The 23,150-nt window shown below is 47.0% G+C and overlaps 1 protein-coding gene across 1 annotated transcript in view; it reads right to left on the bottom strand.

Moving 5' to 3' along the window:
- The window catches only part of EGR3 (early growth response 3), a 28,400-nt gene extending 6,677 nt beyond the window's left edge, over positions 1–21,723 (bottom strand). Inside the window, exon 1 of the mRNA XM_069766957.1 lies at positions 20,969–21,723. Within this exon, the coding sequence (XP_069623058.1) occupies positions 20,969–21,119 (151 nt within the window). The 5' untranslated portion in view covers positions 21,120–21,723. The remainder of the gene's footprint in view (positions 1–20,968) is intronic.
- Positions 21,724–23,150: the final 1,427 nt, after the last annotated feature.

Below are 23,150 nucleotides of genomic sequence, written 5' to 3'. Positions count from 1 at the left end.
GGTAGAGTGCTTAGGGAGACACCCATAACTGGTAACACCCTGTTGACAATTTATTTTTACATTTCTAGAAGGATTAACAAAGGAATTATATCAATTATAAGGATACTCCAGAATTGATATATTATGGGGAATATAGTGATGTCACCAGAGCAGGAAAGACCTCCTTAAAGGGGTTGTCTGCCGTTGGACTACAAGTCTGCAGTCACTATATGACTGCAAATGCATGTAGAAAAGCCACGTGTTTCTCAACGCAAGCAATAAATAGCCAGGTCTTTCACCGGGAAGGAATAACCACGGGAAGGGGAGCATCCAAAAAGGAAAACCACCTACGCCAAAACTTGGTATCCATCCACAGACAGCTGTTTCGGGTTATTTGCCCCTCATCAGTGTGGAGTAGGAAACTGGCTATTAGGAGCAGTACCTGGTACAAGGACTATAAACATAAGGATGAATGACCTCGGGGAGATCAAAACATTCAACACCGCAGAGACACCATCACGTGTTTCTCAACGCAGTGATCCAGAACACTGCCCCCATCCCTTATGGGAAATATGCAAATGCATGTAGAAAAGCCGCGGAGACACCATCACATGTTTCTCAACGCAAGCAATAAATAGCCAGATCTTTCACCGGGAAGGAACAACCACGGGAAGGGCAGCATCCAAAAAGGAAAACCTTGATTCTCCGACTTCAAGTATGCGATATGCATTCTCCTGGCCAAATTCTGACTAGATGGGCGCGAACTCACGCAATGCAAGAGTGTTGGGTGAGGCTGAAAACAGTCTAGTGGGAATGTGGCTGGGAATATGCGGCAGAGAATATGGCTGGAGTGTGTGCAATGTGAGGATTCACAAGTCTACAGTCATAGTGACTTCAGACTTGTAGTTTAAAGGTACCGTCACACATAACGATATTGTTAACGATATCGTTGCTTTTTGTGACGTAGCAACGATATCGTTAATGAAATCGTTATGTGTGACAGCGACCAACGATCAGGCCCCTGCTGGGAGATCGTTGGTCGCTGAATAAAGTCCAGAACTTTATTTCGTCGCTGGACTCCCCACAGACATCGCTGAATCGGCGTGTGTGACACCGATCCAGCGATGTCTTCACTGGTAACCAGGGTAAACATCGGGTAACTAAGCGCAGGGCCGCGCTTAGTAACCCGATGTTTACCCTGGTTACCATCCTAAAAGTAAAAAAAAACAAACACTACATACTTACCTACAGCCGTCTGTCCTCCAGCGCTGTGCTCTGCACTCCTCCTGCTCTGGCTGTGAGCGTCGGTCAGCCGGAAAGCAGAGCGGCACCGCTCTGCTTTCTGGCCGCTGTGCTCACACAGACAGTACAGGAGGAGTGCAGAGCACAGCGCTGGAGGACAGACGGCTGTAGGTAAGTATGTACTGTTTTTTTTTTTTTTTTACTTTTAGGATGGTAACCAGGGTAAACATCGGGTTACTAAGCGCGGCCCTGCGCTTAGTAACCCGATGTTTACCCTGGTTACTCAGGGACTTCGGGATCATTGGTCACTGGAGAGCGGTCTGTGTGAGAGCTCTCCAGCGACCAAACAGCGACGCTGCAGCGATCCGGATCGTTGTCGGTATCGCTGCAGCGTCGCTTAATGTGAAGGGGCTTTAAGACCGGACAACCCTCTTTATGAGCATGCATCCCCTGCAGCAGCTATGTACCTACTGCAAAAATATAAACCCATTTACCCAGTTAACGTTGAACCCAGTTACCCAGTTAACGTTGAACCCTTTTCCCTTCTCAGTGGGAAATTTGACCACATAATTAATTGGGTCTTTCTCTCCATAGCTACAGAATTTCATCAAATAAAGGGAATGACACAATCCTTTCTTACAAGTTGAAGACTAGTAAGGTCGTGAATGAGGAGACAAGTGTTGTCCCCTCCTATTCTGTGTTGAGTAAGGTCCGGCACTTACTGCGTGACCTCGCTGGGAGTTTGCCGCAAGGACCCTTTTCCTTTGTGTGTGCCTGCGTTATTAATACATCACACTGAGGGGCTCAACAAAGGCTCAATGTCATTCATTTGCTTTCCTGTTTTGTCTGCCGTTTCTGTGCACTGTGACACAATATGATCACCTTTGGACACAATGTAATAATTGCAGTTCTGCTCTATGTAAGTTTCTGCACATGGCCCTCAGCAGCGAGAGAGTTACAGAGGGTTTAATATATCTCCATAGCACCAGAAGTCGGAGAAAGCGTGCGGGTAATTCAGTGATAAGAGACAGGCAGCTGTACTGGTAAATTGTTACAGTACTGTGCGCTATTTAGCCGTGTGCTAAGTATATCCATGGGGGGGGGGTCTGTATGAATAAAATACATCTAATGATTGCTTCAGGAAAATATGACAAGATGGCACTTTCCCTTCTCTGGAACATATTCTTGAGCGTTTATGAGTATATAAGTAATATACCGCAGAGTGAAGTGGCTGTGATATATATCAAGTAACACGGTTAGTCGTGGGCAACTAATTTTTTTTGGAGTCACTATCAGCATCACCAACTCCAAGGCCCACCGTCACCAACTCCAGGGCTCACCAGTCACCAACTCTAGGGCCCACTAGTCACCAGCTCCAGGACTCGCCAGTCACCAACACCAGGGCTCGCCAGTCACCAACTCCAGGGCTCGCCAGTCACCATCTCCAGGGCTCACCAGTCACCAACTCTAGGGCTCGCCGGTCACCAACTCTAGGGCCCAGTAGTCACCAACTCCAGGGCTGACCAGTCACCAACTCCAGGGCTCATTAGTCACCAACTTCAGGGCTCACCAGCCACCATCTCCAGGGCTCACCAGTCACCAACTTCAGGGCTCACCAGCCACCAACTCCAGGGCTCACCAGGCACCAACTCCAGTGGCCTCCAGTCACCAATTCCAGGGCTCAGCAGTCACCAACTCCAGGACTCACCAGTCACCAACTCCAGGGTTCACTAGACACCAACTCGAGGGCCCACCAGTCATCAACTCCATGGTTCACCAGTCATCAACTCAAGGGCTCACCAGTCACCAACTCCAGGGCTCACCAGTCACCAACTCCATGTATATAGGTGGTTCTTTGCTTAGGACCAGCCTGTATGAGGCTTATGAACATTATATAGGGGGTTGTTTGCTCCATGACAAGGCTCCAACCTGCAAAGCCGATCTGGCAACAGCAATCAGAGAAAGTTGGAGCCATATTGATGAAGAGTTCTGTTTGACACTCATTAAGTCCATGCCTCAGAGACTGCAAGCTGTTATAAAAGCCAGAGGTGGTGCAACAAAATACTAATGATGTGTTGGAGTGGTTTTTTGTTTGTTTGTTTTTCATGATTCCATAATTTTTTCCTCAGAATTGAGTGATTCCATAATTTTTCCCTTATGCTTGGTTAAAAAAGGTAACAATTACTGACTAACAAATTTTTTGTTCTTGATTTCTTTTAGTGTTTCTTAAAGCCAGAAAGTTGCCATTTGAAATGACTTTAGTTTTCTGCCATGTCTGTGATCTGCTTATTTCCTACAAAATTAAACAACTGAATGAACATCCTCCAAGGCCGGTGATTCCATTATTTTTGCCAGGGGTTATAGAAGAGTTAAATAGGATCCATAACCAGATTTCACAGTACAACCTGAATATTTTATAAAAATAGATGTTAGACCTCATAAGGATGGTGTTTACTTTGAAAAACCACGTCAGTATGACTGTATAATCCAAAAATTCCAAAAATTAAAATGAGCTACAAGCTGGACTCCTAACATGCTCATATTGATATTAGATAGCAAAACTTTCATCATGCATGGTACAGTTATTCTGACGAGCATTTTTAAAGTACGAGCAGCAGCCTCTTCAGGTCTAAAGGATCTATGTAATATTGTATTCAGCTGGTGTTGTGAAATCAGATCTATTTGAATTGCCCACTGAAATGTATGGTCAGGTGACAGGAGCAATTCCACAAGACACATCTTATATATGAGTCAATATTTGGGTTCTAAGACACAACCAATAGTGATGAGCAAACGTGCTGGGATAAGGTGTTATCCAAGCATGCTTAGGTACTAACCGAGTGTCATGGTTGTGCTTGAAAAATATGTTCAAGTCCCTGCGGCTGCATGTCCCATGGCTGTCGATCAGCCGCAACACATGCAGGGATTGCCTGTTTGTTAACCCCTGCATGTGTTGCGGCTGTTGAATAGCCGCGAGTCATGCAGCCGCGGGGACTGGGAACATATTTTTCGAGCATGACCTCGACACACAGTTAGCACCTGAGCATGCTCGGTTAACACCTTCACTCATCACTAACAACCAAGAAAGATATTATTATGTGATCATCGCCTGAGTGTACACTACAGCAATAGGAAAAGTACCCTGCATTCACGTACAGTTGTGTGAAAAAGTGTTACCCCCTTCCTGATTTCCTATTCTTTTGCATGTTTGTCACACTTAAATGTTTCAGATCACCAAATAAATTTGCATATTAGACAAAGATAGCACAAGTAAATATGAAATGCAGTTTTTAAAGGGAACCTGTCATCCCCCCAGGCGTTTTTAAGTAAAAGAGTCACCTTCTGCAGCACTAATGCTGCATTCTGTCAAGGTGGCTCTTTTAGTTGGGGTCCTTGCCAATGCTGAACTATTCACTTTTATAATTTGCCCCTCATACCTGTAGTCTGTCCGGGGGGCATGTCTTTTCCCCCCCCCCCCCCCGACACAAACGCCTCCCAGCCATCACACAGGCCCTCCGAGCACCGCCTCCACATCCTTCATTAACGTCCTCGGCGCCTGCGCTGTAAGTTTTTTTGGGGGCATGCGCAGTTTGCCCTGCCCTTCGACTCCCATCACATGATGGGAACTTACAGCGCAGGCGCCAGGGATGTTAATGAAGGAAGTGGAGGCGGCGGGTGGAGGGCCTGAGTGATGGCTGGGAGGCGTTTGTGTATGAGGGGCAAATTAAAAAAATGAATACTTCAGCATTGGCAGGGACCCCAACTTAAAGAGCCACCTTGACAGAATGCAGCATTAGTGCTGCACAAGGTGGCTCTTTTAGTTAAAAATGCCTGGGGGGGGGAACCTACAGAGCCCTGCGTGCAAAAGTGATTGCCCCTAAACCTAATAACAGGTTGGGCAACCATTAGCACCAATAACTGCAATCAACCTTTTGCAATAAATGGCAATTACAACGCTATAGAGGAATTTTGGCCCACTCATCTTTGCAGAATTGTTGTAATTCCGTCACATTGGAGGGTTTCTGAGCACGAACCCCCTTTTTTAGGTCATGCCACAGCTTATTAATTGGATTAAAGTCAGGACATTGACTAGGCCACTCCAAAGTTGTTGGACTTGCTGGTGTGGTTTGGATTATTGTCATGCTGCATTACCTAAGTGCTCTTCAGCTTGAGGTCACGAACAGATGGCAGGATATTCTCCTTCAGGATTTTTTGGTGGACAGCAGAATTTATGGTTCCATTTACCACAGCAAGTCTTCAGGTCTTGAAGCAGCAAAATAGCCCCAGACCATCACACTACCACCACCATGTTTTACTTTTGGTATGATGTTCATTTTCTGAAATGCTGTGTTAGTTCTACGCCAGATGTAACGGGACATACATCTTCCAAAAAGTTCAACTTTTGTCTCGTCAGTCCACAGAGTATTGTCCAAAAAGTCTTGGGGATCTTCAAGATGTTTTCTGGCAAAACTTGAGACAAGCGTTTATGTTCTCATTGCTCATCAGTGGTTTTCATCTTGGAACTCTGCCTTGCAGGCTATTTTTTCCCATTCCCTTTGTTATGGTGTCACCTTAACTGAGGCACGTGAGGCCTGTAGTTCTTTGGATGTTGTTGTGGGGTCTTTTGTGACATCTTAGACCTCTTGGATGAGATGTCGCTGCGCTTTTGGTGTAATTTTGGTTGGCCAGCCACTCTTGGGAAGGTTCACTGCTGTTCCATGTTTTTGCCATTTGTGGATAATGTCGCTCACTGTTGTTTGCTGGAGTCCCAAAGCTTTAAAAATGGCTTCATAACCTTTTTCACACAGATCTCAATTACTTTGTTTCTCATTTGTTCCAGAATTTCTTCAGATAGTGGCACAATGTTTAACTATTGAGGATCTTTTGGTCTACTTTATTTGTCAGGCAGATCCTGTTTAAGTGATTGCTTCATTAAGAACAGGTATGGCAATAATTCGGTTTGGTTGTGGCTTAGGAATTTTAACTCAGCTTCCCAAAGATGTGATAGAACACAATTAATCTATGTTTTAGGGAGGGAGGGAGGCAATCAGTTTTTCACACAGGTCCCTGTAGGTTTGGATTTCTTTTTCCCTCAACCCCTTAATGACCGCCGATACACCTTTTAACGGTGGCAGTTAAGGGTACTTATTCCTCAGCGCCCCTTTTTAATGGCACTGAGAAATAAGGGTATAACGCCCCCCAGCGTAGGAAATTCTCAGTTGGTAGCCAAGACCGCGGAGAACATTATTCGGATAAGTTTTTACCGTCCCCAGTGTTACGATCGCCGTTATTCACCAAATAACAGCAACCGCCAAAAGAAAAGGCAGTTTTCCCATTTATCTCTCTCTCCTCTGATATGATCTAGCAAACCAGAGGAGAGAAAAATGGCGTCCCTCCGGCTCTGTCCCTCGGCCCTCATCATCTTCTTCTGGGAAGAAAATGGCGGGTGCATGCGCAGTGCGCCCGTCAAGATCTGCTGGCCGGCACCAGGCAACAATAGATTTTTCACATTGGTCTATCACAGTAATAAAAAAGGAGAAATCGCTGGTCAACTTTTAACCTTTATAACGTCCTAACAAAAAAAAAAAAATAGTGGTTTGCAAAATTGTGCTCATGTAGACATATGGGAAATGTTATTTATTAACTATTTTGTGCGATATGACGCTCAGATTTAAGGGCACAAAAATTATAAGTTTGAAAATGGCAACATTTTCAAAGTTTTTGCCAAATTTCCGTTTTTTTTCTCATATATAAGCGCAAGTCATATCGATTAAGTTTTACCACTTACATGAAGTACAATATGTCACGAAAAAAGAAATCTCAAAATCAGTGGGATCCGTTGATGTTATAACCACATAAATGTAAAAATTGGCTTCGTCATTAAGTACAAAATTGGCTCTGTCACTAAGGGGTTAATAATAATGACCTTCATTTAAAAACTGCATTTCGTATTTACTTGTGTTTATCTTTGTCTAATATGAAAATTTGTTTGGTGATCTGAAACATTTAAGTGTGACAAACATGCAAAAGAATAGGAAATCAAGAAGGGAGCAAACACTTCTTCTCACAAATGTACATCATAGAATGGTAGAGTTGGAAGGGACCTCCAGGGTCATCGTGTCCAACCCCCTGCTCAATGCAGGATTCACTAAATCATCTCAGACAGATGTCTGTCCAGCCTCTGTTTGAAGACTTCCATTGAAGGAGAACGCACCACCTCTTGTGGCAGCCTGTTCCACTCATTGATCACCCTCACTATCAAAAAGTTTTTTTCTAATATCTGTATACAGTTATATGAAAAAGTTTGGGCACCCCTATTAATCTTAAGCTTAATGTTTTATAAAAATTGTTTTTTTTTGCAACAGCTATTTCAGTTTCATATATCTAATAACTGTTGGACACAGTAATGTTTCTGCCTTGAAATGAGGTTTATTGTACTAACAGAAAATGTACAATCTGCATTCAAACAAAATTTGACAGGTGCATAAGTATGGGCACCCCACCAGAAAAGTGACATTAATATTTAGTAGATCCTCATTTTGCAAAAATAACAGCCTCTATTCGCTTCCTGTAGCTTTTAATGAGTTCCTGGATCCTGGATGAAGGTATTTTTGACCATTCCTCTTTAAAAAACAATTCCAGTTCAGTTAAGTTTGATGGTCGCCGAGCATGGACAGCCCTCTTCAAATGATCCCACAGATGTTCAATGATATTCAGGTCTGAGGACTGGGATGGCCATTCCAGAACAGTGTAAATGTTCCTCTGCATGATTGCCTGAGAAGATTTGGAGCGGTGTTTTGGATCATTGTATTGCTGAAAGATCTATCCCCTGCGTAACTTCAACTTTGTCACTGATTCATGAACATTATTGTCAAGAATCTGCTGATACTGAGAGGAATCCATGCGTCCCTCAACTTTAACAAGATTCCCGGTGCCGGCATTGGCCACACAGCTACAAAGCATGATGGAACCTTCACCAAATTTTACTGTGGGTAGCAAGTGTTTTTCTTGGAATGCTGTGTTTTTTGGCTGCCATGCATAACGCCTTTTTGTATGACCAAACAACTCAATCTTGGTTTCATCAGTCCACAGGACCTTCTTCCAAAAAGAAATTGGCTTCTCCAAATATGCTTTTGCATACCTCAACCGACTCTGTTTGTGGCATGCTTGCAGAAACGGCTTCTTTCGCATCACTCTCCCATACATCTTCTCCTTGTGCAAAGTGCGTTGTACAGTTGACCGATGCACAGTGACACCATCTGCAGCAAGTTGATGCTGCAGCTCTCTGGAGGTGGTCTGAGGATTGTCCTTGACTGATCTCACCATTCTTCTCTGCCTTTCTGATGTTTTTCTTGGCCTGCCACTTCTGGCCTTAACAAGAACTGTACCTGTGTTCTTCTATTTCCTTACTATGTTCCTCACAGTGGAAAATTACAGGTTAAATCTCTGAGACAGCTTTTTGTATCCTTCCCCTGAACAACTATGTTGAATAATCTTTGTTTTCAGATCATTAGACAGTTGTTTTGAGGAGCCCATGATGCCACTCTTCAGAGGAGATTCAAACAGGAGAACAACTTGCAAGTGGCCACTTTAAGTAGCTTTTCTCATGATTGCATACACCTGGCTATGAAGTTCAAAGCTCAATGAGGTTAGAAAACCAAAAAAGCGCTTTAGCAAGTCAGTAAAAAGTAGGTAGAAGTATTTAAAACAAGAAAATGATAAGGGTGCCCATACTTATGCACCTGTCAAATTTTGTTTGAATGCAGATTGTGCATTTTCTGTTAGTACAATAAACCTCATTTCAAGGCAGAAACATTACTGGGTCCAACAGTTATTAGATATATGAAACTGAAATAGCTGTTGCAAAAAAAAACAATTTTTATAAAACATTAAGCTTAAGATTAATAGGGGTGCCCAAACTTTTTCACTTAACTGTATGTGGCTTTTCTTTAATTTGCATAAAAGAGGAAAGAAATCCAAGGCTGTGGCTTCTATTTCTCTTTCTCACACATCTTTGAGATCCTTTACAAGGTAAGTGTTATTACGGGCGCAGAACCCGAAGATCCCGAGTCAGTAGTGTGACCCCAATAGTGTAACCCCGATAGGTTTTCCCTAGAGGTATAAGCAGGAGAGGTTGAGGAGACCCCACTGATCCCCGAGCTGGAAGTGTCCCCTGGTAAGTTCGGGACGGCTCTGCTCCAGGATCCCACTCTGACCCAGGCACGGGAAAGAGTAATCGAGGTAAATGGGGTGGCTCAGCAACCGGTATGGAGACGGTGTTTCCACATATGGCGATCAACCAGGAGTTATTATACAAGGATAATAAAATTCGGGATGAGGTGGTAGAACAACATGTAGTGCCCCAATCCTACCATTGGGCGGTGCCCGAAATGGCTCACATCCACATGCTGGGAGGGCACTTGGTGGCCAAAAGACGCAGGAGCGCATACTGCAGCATTTTGTTTGGCCTGATGACTACACGGAGGTTTAGAGGCACTGTGACACTTGTCCCGAGTGCCAAGTAACTTCACCCACCGCGATCTACCAGAGTCCATTGGTACTGCTGCCCATCATAGAGGTACCTTTTGAGCGGATTGCAATGGATCTGGTATGGCCAATAATAAAATCCGCCCGGGCTCACCAACACATATTAGTGGTCATAGACTACGCCACCCGATACCCGGAGGCTATTCCGCTTCGGCACCCCTAGGCTAAGCTTATAGCCCAGAAGTTGTTTGCCATGTTCTGTCACCTTGGGCTACCGAAGGAGATCCTTACTGATCAGCGGACTCCTTTTATGTCCAAGGTGATGAAGGAACTGTGCAACCTCCTCAAGATAAAGCAGTTGAGCATGTCGGTGTATCACCCCCAGACCGATGGGTTAGTTGAGCGCTTTAAAGGGAACCTGTCACCCCCAAAATGGAAGGTGAACTAAGCCCACCGGCATCAGGGGCTTATCTACAGCATTCTGGAATGCTGTAGATAAGCCCCCGATGTATCCTACAAGAGGAGAAAAAGAGGTTAGATTATACTCCCCCAAGGGCGGTCCCGCTGCGGTCCGATCCGATGGGCATCGCGGTCCGGTCCGGCGCCTCCTATCTTCATCAGATGACGTCCTCTTCTTGTCTTCACGCTCCGGCGCAAGCGTACTTTGTCTGCCCTGTTGGGGGAAGAGCAAAGTACTGCAGTGCGCAGGCGCCCCGGGCCTCTGTGACCTTTCCCGGCGCCTGCGCACTGCAGTACTTTGCTCTGCCCTCAACAGGGCAGACAAAGTACGCCTGCACCGGAGCCGCAGCGTGAAGACAGGAAGATGACATCATCGTAAGAAGATAGGAGGCCCCAGATCGGACCGCGACGCCCACCGCAGCGGGACCGCCCCCCCCCAGGTGAGTATAATTTAACCTTCTCATCTTTTAGGATACATTGGGGGCTTATCTACAGCATTCCAGAATGCCTAGCTCACCTTCCATTTTGGGGGTGACAGGTTCCCTTTAACAAAACCCTCAAGTCCATGCTCAAAAAGGTGGTCTCCAAGGACGAGAGGGATTGGGACATGTTATTGCCCTATTTAATGTTCGCTATCTGCTAGGTACCACGGGCTTCCACGGGTTTTTGTCTTTTTTAACTATTGTATGGCAGGCATTATTATTATTATATTATTTATATAGCACCATTAATTCCATGGTGCTGTACATGAGAAGGGATTACATACAAAGTTATAGATATAATTTACAGTAAGCAAATTTCCGATGACAGACTGGTACAGAGGGGAGAGGACCCTGTCCTTGCGGACTTACATTCTATTGGATAATGGGGAAGAGACAGTAGGTCGGGGGTGCAGCAGCTCTGGTGGTGGTGAGGCAGCAGGTCGGGTGGTGGTGAGGCCAGAGAATGGTTATTGCATAATGTAAGCTTTCCGGAAGAGATGGGTTTTCAGGTTCCGTCTGAAGGATCCGAGGGTCGTGGATAATCAGACGTGTTGAGGCGTGGAATTCCAGAGTATGGGGGATATTCTGGAAAAATCTTGGAGTTGGTTGTGTGAGGAACAAATAAGTGTGGAGGAGAGTAGGAGGTCTTGGGAGGATCGAAGATTACGTGAGGGAAGATAGTGGGAGATTAGTTCAGAGATATAGGGAGGGAACAGGTTGTAGATGACTTTGTAGGTCAGTGTTAGTAGTTTGAACTGGATTCGTTGGGGAATTGGGAGCCAGTGGAGGGATTTGCAAAGGGGAGAAACGGGAACAGCGGAGAGAGGTGGATTAGTCAGGCAGCAAAATTGAGGAAAGACTGGAATGGTGCAAGAGAGTTAGTGGAGAGGCCACAGAGGAGGTTGTTGCAGTAATCAAGGCGGGAGATGATGAGGGCATGCACAAGAGTTTTAGTAGATTGAGGGCTGAGGAACGGATTCTGGAAATATTTTTGAGTTGGAGGCGAGAGGAGGTAGCAAGAGTTTGGACGTGCGATTGGAAGGACAGGGCAGAGTCGAGAGTTACTCCGAGGTAGCAGATTTCAGGTGTGGGAGAGAGCCTGATGCCGTTTACCATAATAGATGGGTAGGGGAGATGCGCGAGATGGAGGAAAGATGATGAGTTCGGTTTTGTCTACATAGAGTTTTAGGAAGCGATAGGTGGAGAAGGAGGATATGGCTGATAGACACTTCGGGATTCTGGACAGCAGAGAGGTGACATCTGGGCCAGAGAGGTAGATCTGAGTGTCATCCGCATACAGGTGGTACTGGAAGCCATGGGACTTTATGAGTTGTCCTAGGCCAAGGGTATAGATGGAAAAAAGTAGGGGCCCCAGGGCAGAGCCTTGAGGGACTCCAACAGAGAGGGCGGGATGAGGATGTAGTGTGGGAGTGGGAAACGCTAAATGTGCGGTCGGAAAGGTAGGCATCCTAGGGGTCTGCTAGATGTAGCCAAAGAGACAAGGGTGCAGGAACCTAAGCCACATAAGAGTGTCATTGAGCACATGGCCAATATGCAGGACCGATTTGCAGCGGTCATGCTTATAGTAAAAGAGCATTTGCTGAATGCTCAGGCAGCGCAGGCTGCTTATATAACAAAAAAGCCTTGTTCCGCTCCTTTAAAGTAGGAGATCGGGTGTTTGTTTTGGTGCCCACCACCGAAAGCAAGCTTATGGCCAAGTGGCAGAGGCCATATGAAGTTTGGGAAAAAGTGGGAAAAGTAAAGTACCGAGTTTACCAGCCCAGGAAAAGAAAACCTGAAAAGTTGTATCACGTCAATCTGTTAAAATCATGGAACTACCGGGAGTGTATGATTACGGAAGTGACACCAGACATGTCATCTGGGGACCCTCCGATATCGGCCTGGACGGAGGCCGAGAGAGAGGTAAAGATAGGAGACACTCTGTCGAAACAGCAGTGGCGAGAGGTGCGGAATTTAGTACAAGAGAATACGAATGTATTCTCGGGACTACCCGGTCGTACCTCTGTCATCCAGCAAGACATTGTCACTGAGCATCACGTAAGGGTACAAATGAAACAGTAATGTGTGCCCGAGGCCCGGAGACAAGCCATCGTGAGTCAGGTGAGTGGGTTAGTCCAATTGTACTGATCCCGAAGCCGGACTGGTCCTACGGTTCTGTAATGATTTCCGTAACTTGAACGAGGTGTTGAAATATGACCTTTATCCAGTGCCCCGGGTAGACGAGCTGATCGAGCAACTGGCTCAGGCTCAGTACTTTACCACGCTCAATTTGACCAAGGGTTACTGGCAGGTGCAGAACTGGCAAAAGAAAAGACCGCCTTCATAATACCAGAGGGTTTGTATCGCCATGTTGTCTTGCCCTTTGGACTACATAGGGCAACAGCTACGTTCCCGAGGTTAATGGCCATAGTGCTACAACCCCATCTGGATGTATGTGTCAGCGTACTTGGATGACATCATCATCTATAGTACTGACTGGCAATCCCACTTGCCCCGGGTGCAAGTGGTAGTAGATTCGCTCAGAGCAGAGGGTTTGACGGCGAATCCCAAGAAATGTGCGATAGGGCTCGAGAAAGCCCCGTAGTTGGAATACCTGATTGGCCGTGGGGTTATCAAACCCCAGATTAATAAAAATAGAGGCCATATGGAACTGGCCCTGACCTGTGACCACCGAACAGGTAAGAGCATTTCTCGACATTGTTGGGTATTACTGGAAGTTTATACCTAATTTCTCTGGGAGAAGAACACCCCTATCCGATCTCCTAAAGGGAAAGAAATTGATCATGGTGCAGTGGAACCCGCAAGCGGAGGAAGCATAACCAGTCTATGAAGGTGGCACTGTGTGGACAGCCTGTCCTCATCAGCCCCAACTTCAAGAGAGGCTTGATCGGGCTGACGGATGCATCTAACGTTGGCCTAGGAGCGGTCCTGTCACAGGAGGTGAACGGAGAAGAACATTCAGTCACCTACCTAAGTAGGAAACTTATCCCGAACAAGAAAAATTATAGCGTAGTGGAGAAGGAGTGCCTGGCCATTAAGTGGGCCTTGGAGTCCCTACGTTATTATTTGCTCGGTCGACCGTTTCGCTTGGTGACAGATCATTCACTCTTGTACTAGATGAGAAGCGCCAATGAGAGGAATGCTCGGGTCACCGGATGGCTAACGTGCTTGCAAAATTTCAATTTCACTATGGAACATCAGGCAGGGAAGTCGCAGGGAAATGCAGATGCCCCTATATGATGAGAAGTGTTAAACCCCACAAGTTTGAACAGAGGGAATATGTGAGGCAGTGAGGGGGATCATATGCGAGGGTCGATATGTATCCTCCAGGATGCGGACGGAGTCCTAATAGACCCGCCGTGGTGCCTTGTGTCCACATCAGGACGCCTATGAGTCACAAGGCAAAATAAAAGTAAGTGTGGACCTGGTCAAGATATTTGGCCAAGGCAAAGTTCATGAAAACACGTTAAGGGCTTTTGTTTTTGGAGTGAATTACAGGATGGTGTTGGGGCAATTCACTCCCTCCGGACCAGGTCTTACAAGTGGCCCATGGCCACAGATTTCAGTTAAAAACCCTTCAGTTAAGGATTTGGGTGTGTCAGTGTTTGTTTGCAAGTGGCAGAGCAGGTGGCTCTGCAGCGTCCAGCTTGTGTGAGGTAATACAGAGCCAAGGGCAGTGAACGCTGCCGTCCTCCCCCCCCCCCCAGTGTGATACGCTGGTGTAGTCACCCTCGGCAACCGGTCTCGCATATGGACTGTTGTGACGCCCCGGCTGTGATACGGAGGATACCGTGTGTTGTTCATTTCGTGAGTTATTTTGGACATTAAAAGACTTTTGCTTTGAACTTTCCTGTGGTCCCTGCCTATCTGTCACACTGCACCAACCCCGCTGCACTACAACATGTAGTATTCTATTATTATTATTATTATTATTTATTATTATAGCGCCATTTATTCCATGGCGCTTTACATGTGAGGAGGGGTATACATAATAAAACAAGTACAATAATCTTGAAAAATACAAGTCACAACTGGTACAGGAGGAGAGAGGACCCTGCCCGCGAGGGCTCACAATCTACAAGGGATGGGTGAGGATACAGTAGGTGAGGGTAGAGCTCTATCTGTATACATGTAGCGTCCTCCATCTGTATACATGTAGCGTCCTCCATCTGTATACATTTGGTGTCCTCCATCTGTATACATGTAGTGTCCTCTCTCTGTATACATGTAGTGTCCTCGATCTCTATACATTTAGTATCCTCTGTATACATGTAGTATCCTCTATCAGTATACATGTAGTGTCCGCTATCTGTATGAACCTAGTGTCCTCTATCTGTATACACGTAGTGTCCTCTATCTGTATACGTGTAGCGTCCTCTCTGTATACGTGTAGCGTCCTCTCTCTGTATACGTGTAGCGTCCTCTCTCTGTATACGTGTAGTGTCCTTTATCTGTATACGTGTAGCGTCCTCTCTCTGTATACGTGTAGCGTCCTCTCTCTGTATACGTGTAGCGTCCTCTCTCTGTATACATGTAGTGTCCTCTATCTGTATACATGTAGTATCCTCTGTATACACGTAGTGTCCTCTCTCTGTATACGTGTAGCATCCTCTCTCTGTATACGTGTAGCGTCATCTCTCTGTATACGTGTAGTGTCCTCTCTCTGTATACGTGTAGTGTCCTCTCTCTGTATACGTGTAGCGTCCTCTCTCTGTATACACGTAGTGTCCTCTCTCTGTATACATGTAGCGTCCTCTCTCTGTATACGTGTAGTGTCATCTCCCTGTATACGTGTAGTGTCCTCTATCTGTATACGTGTAGTGTCCTCTCTCTGTATACACGTAGTGTCCTCTATCTGTATACACGTAGTATCCTCTGTATACACGTAGTGTCCTCTCTCTGTATACGTGTAGCGTCCTCTCTCTGTATACGTGTAGCGTCATCTCTCTGTATACGTGTAGTGTCCTCTATCTGTATACGTGTAGCGTCCTCTGTATACACGTAGTGTCCTCTCTCTGTATACGTGTAGCGTCCTCTCTCTGTATACGTGTAGCATCCTCTCTCTGTATACATGTAGTGTCCTCTATCTGTATACATGTAGTATCCTCTGTATACACGTAGTGTCCTCTCTCTGTATACGTGTAGCGTCCTCTCTCTGTATATGTGTAGCGTCCTCTCTCTGTATACATGTAGTGTCCTCTATCTGTATACATGTAGTATCCTCTGTATACACGTAGTGTCTTCTCTCTGTATATGTGTAGCGTCCTCTCTCTGTATACACGTAGTATCCTCTCTCTGTATACGTGTAGCGTCCTCTCTCTGTATACGTGTAGCGTCCTCTCTCTGTAAACGTGTAGCGTCCTCTCTCTGTATACGTGTAGCGTCATCTCTCTGTATACATACAGTGTCCTCTCTCTGTATACGTGTAGCGTCCTCTCTCTGTATACATGCAGCTCTGTATACGTGTAGCATCCTCTCTCTGTATATGTGTAGCGTCCTCTCTGTATACGTGTAGCATCCTCTCTCTGTATACGTGTAGCGTCCTCTCTTTATATACGTGCAGTGTCCTCTCTCTGTATACATGTAGTGTCCTCTCTCTACGTGTAGCGTCCTCTCTCTGTATACATGTAGCGTCCTCTCTCTGTAAACGTGTAGCGTCCTCTCTCTGTAAACGTGTAGCGTCCTCTCTCTGTGTACGTGTAGCGTCCTATCTCTGTATACGTGTAGCGTCCTCACCTGCATCCTACTGCTTGTACCCCCAGATGTGTACCCATCCGCACCTGCCTCCTACCTGCCCTATTGCTAGTGTCCCACATGTGTACCCATCCTCACCTGCATCTTCCTACTCATGTGCTAGCGTCCTCTCTCTGTATACGTGTAGCGTCATCTCTCTGTATACATGCAGTGTCCTCTCTCTGTATACATGTAGCGTCCTCTCTCTGTATACATGCAGTGTCCTCTCTCTGTATACGTGTAGCATCCTTTCTCTGTATACGTGTAGCGTCCTCTCTGTATACCTGTAGCGTCCTCTCTGTATACGTGTAGCATCCTCTCTCTGTATACGTGTAGCGTCCTCTCTTTATATACGTGCAGTGTCCTCTCTCTGTATACATGTAGTGCCCTCTCTCTATATACGTGTAGCGTCCTCTGTATACATGTAGCGTCCTCTCTCTGTAAACGTGTAGCGTCCTCTCTCTGTAAACGTGTAGCGTCCTCTCTCTGTAAAAGTGTAGCGTCCTCTCTCTGTGTACGTGTAACGTCCTCTCTCTGTAAACGTGTAGCGTCCTCTCTCTGTGTACGTGTAGCGTCCTCTCTCTGTATACGTGTAGCGTCCTCTCTCTGTATACGTGTAGTGTCCTCTCTCTGTGTACGTGTAGCGTCCTCTCTATATACGTGTAGTGTCCTCTCTCTGTATACGTGTAGTGTCCTCTCTCTGTATACATGTAGTGTCCTCTGTATACACGTAGTGTCCTCTATCTGTATACACGTAGTATCCTCTCTCTGTAAACGTGTAGCGTCCTCTCTCTGTATGCGTGTAGCGTCCTCTCTCTGTAAACATGTAGCGTCCTCTCTCTGTATACATGTAGCGTCCTCTCTCTGTATACGTGTAGCGTCCTCTCTATATACGTGTAGCGTCCTCTCTCTGTATACGTGTAGCGTCCTCTCTTTATATACGTGTAGCGTCCTCTCTGTAAACGTGTAGCGTCCTCTCTCTGTATACGTGTAGCGTCCTCTGTATACATGTAGTGTCCTCTCTCTGTATACGTGTAGCGTCCTCTATATACGTGTAGTGTCATCTCTCTGTATACGTGTAGTGTCCTCTCTCTGTATACATGTAGTGTCCTCTGTATACACGTAGTGTCCTCTATCTTTATACACGTAGTGTCCTCTATCTGTATACACGTAGTATCCTCTCTCTGTAAACGTGTAGTGTCCTCTCTCTGTATGCGTGTAGCGTCCTCTCTCTGTAAACGTGTAGCGTCCTCTCTCTGTAAACATGTAGCGTCCTCTCTCTGTATACGTGTAGCGTCCTCTCTCTGTAAACGTGTAGCGTCCTCTCTCTGTATACGTGTAGCGTCCTCTCTCTGTAAACGTGTAGCGTCCTCTCTCTGTATACGTGTAGCGTCCTCTCTCTGTATACGTGTAGCGTCCTCTCTCTTTATTCGTGTAGCGTCCTCTCTCTGTATACGTGTAGCGTCCTCTCTCTGTATACGTGTAGCGTCCTCTCTCTGTATACGTGTAGCGTCCTCTCTCTGTATGCGTGTAGCGTCCTCTCTCTGTATACGTGTAGCGTCCTCTCTCTGTATACGTGTAGCGTCCTCTCTCTGTAAACGTGTAGCGTCCTCTCTCTGTATACGTGTAGCGTCCTCTCTCTGTATACGTGTAGCGTCCTCTCTCTGTAAACGTGTAGCGTCCTCTCTCTGTAAACGTGTAGCGTCCTCTCTCTGTATACGTGTAGCGTCCTCTCTCTGTAAACGTGTAGCGTCCTCTCTCTGTATACGTGTAGCGTCCTCTCTCTGTATACGTGTAGCGTCCTCTCTGTATACGTGTAGCGTCCTCTATCTGTATGCGTGTAGCGTCCTCTCTCTTTATTCGTGTAGTGTCCATCTGTATACATGTATCCTCTATCTGTATACATGTAGTGTCCTCTTATGTGTATACTCGTAGTTGCAAGTACACAAGTCATTATATTCCTTTTATTGGAGTTATATGAAGTTTTCTCTAGATTGACCTTTTATGCTCCTCAAAGTTTTAAAGGTCATCTGCATTTTAAGGAGTTAAACCTGGAAATCCCCCTACCCCCCACACTACACCTACTCACCCACTATCCTGTGAGCTGTCACCAGCTGCCCCCACGTGTCACCTCCCAACTCAGTCTCCTGCCACCCCCACACACCGGGCTGGGAGCTCCCCCACCTCCGCAACCATATTTAAAGACTTCCTTCCCCCACAATGTGACGTTCTCGGTGTTGGAGCATCTGGCTCTGCACATGGGGGTACTCTGCACATGGGGGGCTCTGGGAATGGGGGCCACTGCACATGGGAGTTCTGCACATGGGGGTTCTGTTGGTGGTGGGGAACCCTCTGGGAAACAACTGGGCAAACCTGTCCTTATATACAGTGGGGAGACCAAGACATTGACCCACATCTTACTGGGGAGCCAGACACCAGCAGTGACCCCAGGCCAGGCACAGCAAAGGTGGGCTACACTGTCAGTGCCCCTCTGCCATACCGGAGCTGTATACTACAGTAGTTACTGCTTCCAACAACAATAGAGTCTGAATATGTGACATGCGGCAGAGACATCATCCGCATAACATTCCTATAGATACATGACAGGAGGCGACCGAACTTACTGATAATTACATACAGTAGCAGCTCATTCGTGCTTGGATACACTTTCGCCTCCCTTTTAAGCTACATTGCTAGTACCTCTTAAATACATGGCTACGTTCTCCATTCTAATAATAAAACAACCCCATCACCTGGTCCCCAAAATCTGTCCACCCTCATAAACCAAGCACCTTACTGCACCTCTGTCCTTGTGCTAGCCCCCCTCATGTGTGTACCCACCCTCATCTACATTCTACCTGCCCTACTACTAGTGCCCACCATGTGTGTACCCACCCTCACCTGCATCCTACTGCTTGTGCCCCCAGATGTGTACCCATCCGCACCTGCCTCCTACCTGCCCTATTGCTAGTGCCCCACATGTGTACCCATCCTCACCTGCATCTTCCTACTCATGTGCTAGTGCCCCCATGTGTGCCCACACTCACCTGCCTCCTACCTGCCCTTGTGCTAGTGCCCCCCACATGTGTACCCACACTCACCTGCCTCCTACCTGCCCTTGTGCTAGTGCCCCCCACATGTGTACCACACTCACCTGCATAATGCTACACCTTTGCCTTAGTGCCCCCCACATGTGTACCCACACTCACCTGCATAATGCTAAACCCTTGCAATAGTGCCCCCCACGTGTGTAACCACACTCGCCTGCCTCCTACCTGTCTTTGTGCTAGTGCCCCCCACATGTGTACCCACACACCTGCCTCCTATCTGCCCTATTGCTAGTGCCCCCCACATGTGTACCCACACTCACCTGCCCTTGTGCTAGTGCCCCCCACATGTGTACCCACACTCACCTGCCCTTGTGCTAGTGCCCCCATATGTGTACCCACACACCTGCCTCCTACCTGCCCTATTGCTAGTGCCCCCCACATGTGTACCCACACTCACCTGCCCTTGTGCTAGTGCCCCCACATGTGTACCCACACTCACCTGCCCTTGTGCTAGTGCCCCCACATGTGTACCCACACTCACCTGCCCTTGTGCTAGTGCCCCCACATGTGTACCCACACTCACCTGCCCTTGTGCTAGTGCCCCCATATGTGTACCCACACTCACCTGCCCTTGTGCTAGTGCCCCCATATGTGTACCCACACACCTGCCTCCTACCTGCCCTATTGCTAGTGCCCCCCACATGTGTACCCACACTCACCTGCCCTTGTGCTAGTGCCCCCACATGTGTACCCACACTCACCTGCCCTTGTGCTAGTGCCCCCACATGTGTACCCACACTCACCTGCCCTTGTGCTAGTGCCCCCATATGTGTACCCACACACCTGCCTCCTATCTGCCCTATTGCTAGTGCCCCCCACATGTGTACCCACACTCACCTGCCCTTGTGCTAGTGCCCCCACATGTGTACCCACACTCACCTGCCCTTGTGCTAGTGCCCCCACATGTGTACCCACACTCACCTGCCCTTGTGCTAGTGCCCCCATATGTGTACCCACACACCTGCCTCCTATCTGCCCTATTGCTAGTGCCCCCCACATGTGTACCCACACTCACCTGCCCTTGTGCTAGTGCCCCCACATGTGTACCCACACTCACCTGCCCTTGTGCTAGTGCCCCCACATGTGTACCCACACTCACCTGCCCTTGTGCTAGTGCCCCCACATGTGTACCCACACTCACCTGCCCTTGTGCTAGTGCCCCCATATGTGTACCCACACACCTGCCTCCTATCTGCCCTATTGCTAGTGCCCCCCACATGTGTACCCACACTCACCTGCCCTTGTGCTAGTGCCCCCACATGTGTACCCACACTCACCTGCCCTTGTGCTAGTGCCCCCATATGTGTACCCACACACCTGCCTCCTATCTGCCCTATTGCTAGTGCCCCCCACATGTGTACCCACACTCACCTGCCCTTGTGCTAGTGCCCCCACATGTGTACCCACACTCACCTGCCCTTGTGCTAGTGCCCCCACATGTGTACCCACACTCACCTGCAGACATGGCAGAGTAATGCTGCTCGCTGCCCCCACCAGGGTAAATGGCCAGAGCTCCGGTCAGATCCTGCCCATCCTCGGAGTAGAGAGTGTCCGGTAGCAGGGATGTCATATTCACGGGGAGTTTCTCCAGCAGCTTCCCGGTCATAGCCCCGTCCAGCGCCCAGGAGTGAAGTGATGCCCACCTTAGTGCAGGGGCAATGATCGGAGCTGTGCCTCAGTCACGCTGGATTGTTTGCAGCCACCCGATCTGCCCCCAATAGGATGAAGAGGGGGGACTAACTGTGTTCCATGGTGGAGATGGGGGTCTCACTTGTGCCCCATGCACAGAGCTGCGCTGATCCTGCACCGAGCCCTTGGCAGCAGCATAGAAATGAGGGAGGGAAGGTGGCTGGTGAGATGGTATGTAATGAGTTAATGGAATGATGAAAGGAGGATATAATGCTACCCCATAAGATGGTGGAACAGTTCTACCCAGAAAAAGGCGCTAAGGAGGCTGCACATAGGTGTACTGCACCTGGGGGGGTGAGGATGATGCATGAGATGGGCAACAGGTGTCCTGAATGGATGGTGTGGGCGCCCACCCTGGAAACTGGGCAGCTGGAAAGACTATTATGGCATTTATAAGGTGAGGGTATTTCAGATCCCCCCTCTACGATCAGGTGTAGAAATGGCTGCTAAGGGGTTAATAGACCTCCCTCAGGGAAGATGCTCTACGGATTCTCTCTCCAGTCCGCTCAGAATCCCGATGCTCTGTCCGGGGACTCCGGCTGCTATTTATCTCCGCCTGGGGAAGCTCCAGTGACGTAACTGTCCATATATGGACACACAGTGCCGTGACGTCACAATGGAACCTCCTCATAATGGAACCTTGAGAGAATGCAGGAAGTAGCTGGTCGTTGAAACCACGTTCTATAGGCAGGAAAGTATGGAGGTATTATACAGAGTGTATCCACACATGGAGGTATTATACAGAATGTATCCAGACAAGGAGGTATTATACAGAGTGTATCCAGACATGGAGGTATTATACAGAGTGTATCCAGACATGGAGGTATTATACAGAGTGCATCCACACATGGAGGTATTATACAGAGTGTATCCAGACAAGGAGGTATTATACAGAGTGTATCCACACATGGAGGTATTATACAGAATGTATCCAGACAAGGAGGTATTATACAGAGTGTATCCACACATGGAGGTATTATACAGAGTGTATCCAGACATGGAGGTATTATACAGAGTGCATCCACACATGGAGGTATTATACAGAGTGTATCCAGACAAGGAGGTATTATACAGAGTGTATCCAGACATGGAGGTATTATACAGAACGTATCCAGACATGGAGGTATTATACAGAGTGTATCCAGACATGGAGGTATTATACAGAGTGTATCCACACATGGAGGTATTATACAGAGTGTATAAAGACATGGAGGTATTATACAGAGTGTATCCAGACATGGAGGTATTATACAGAGTGTATCCAGACATGGAGGTATTATACAGAGTGTATCCAGACAAGGAGGTATTATACAGAGTGCATCCACACATGGAGGTATTATACAGAATGTATCCAGACAAGGAGGTATTATACAGAGTGTATCCACACATGGAGGTATTATACAGAGTGTATCCAGACATGGAGGTATTATACAGAATGTATCCAGACATGGAGGTATTATACAGAGTGCATCCACACATGGAGGTATTATACAGAGTGTATCCAGACAAGGAGGTATTATACAGAGTGTATCCACACATGGAGGTATTATACACAGTGTATCCAGACATGGAGGTATTATACAGAGTGTATCCAGACATGGAGGTATTATACAGAACGTATCCAGACATGGAGGTATTATACAGAGTGTATCCACACATGGAGGTATTATACAGAGTGCATCCACACATGGAGGTATTATACAGACTGTATCCACACATGGAGGTATTATACAGAGTGTATCCACACATGGAGGTATTATACAGAATGTATCCAGACAAGGAGGTATTATACAGAGTGTATCCAGACATGGAGGTATTATACAGAGTGCATCCACACATGGAGGTATTATACAGAGTGTATCCAGACAAGGAGGTATTATACAGAGTGTATCCACACATGGAGGTATTATACACAGTGTATCCAGACATGGAGGTATTATACAGAGTG

This window comes from Ranitomeya imitator, chromosome 4 (genome assembly GCF_032444005.1).
Source record: "Ranitomeya imitator isolate aRanImi1 chromosome 4, aRanImi1.pri, whole genome shotgun sequence".
In the NCBI taxonomy this organism is placed as follows: Eukaryota; Metazoa; Chordata; class Amphibia; order Anura; family Dendrobatidae; genus Ranitomeya; species Ranitomeya imitator.
Note: the sequence above shows the minus strand (reverse complement) of the source record. Positions and strands in the feature narration are given on the sequence as shown.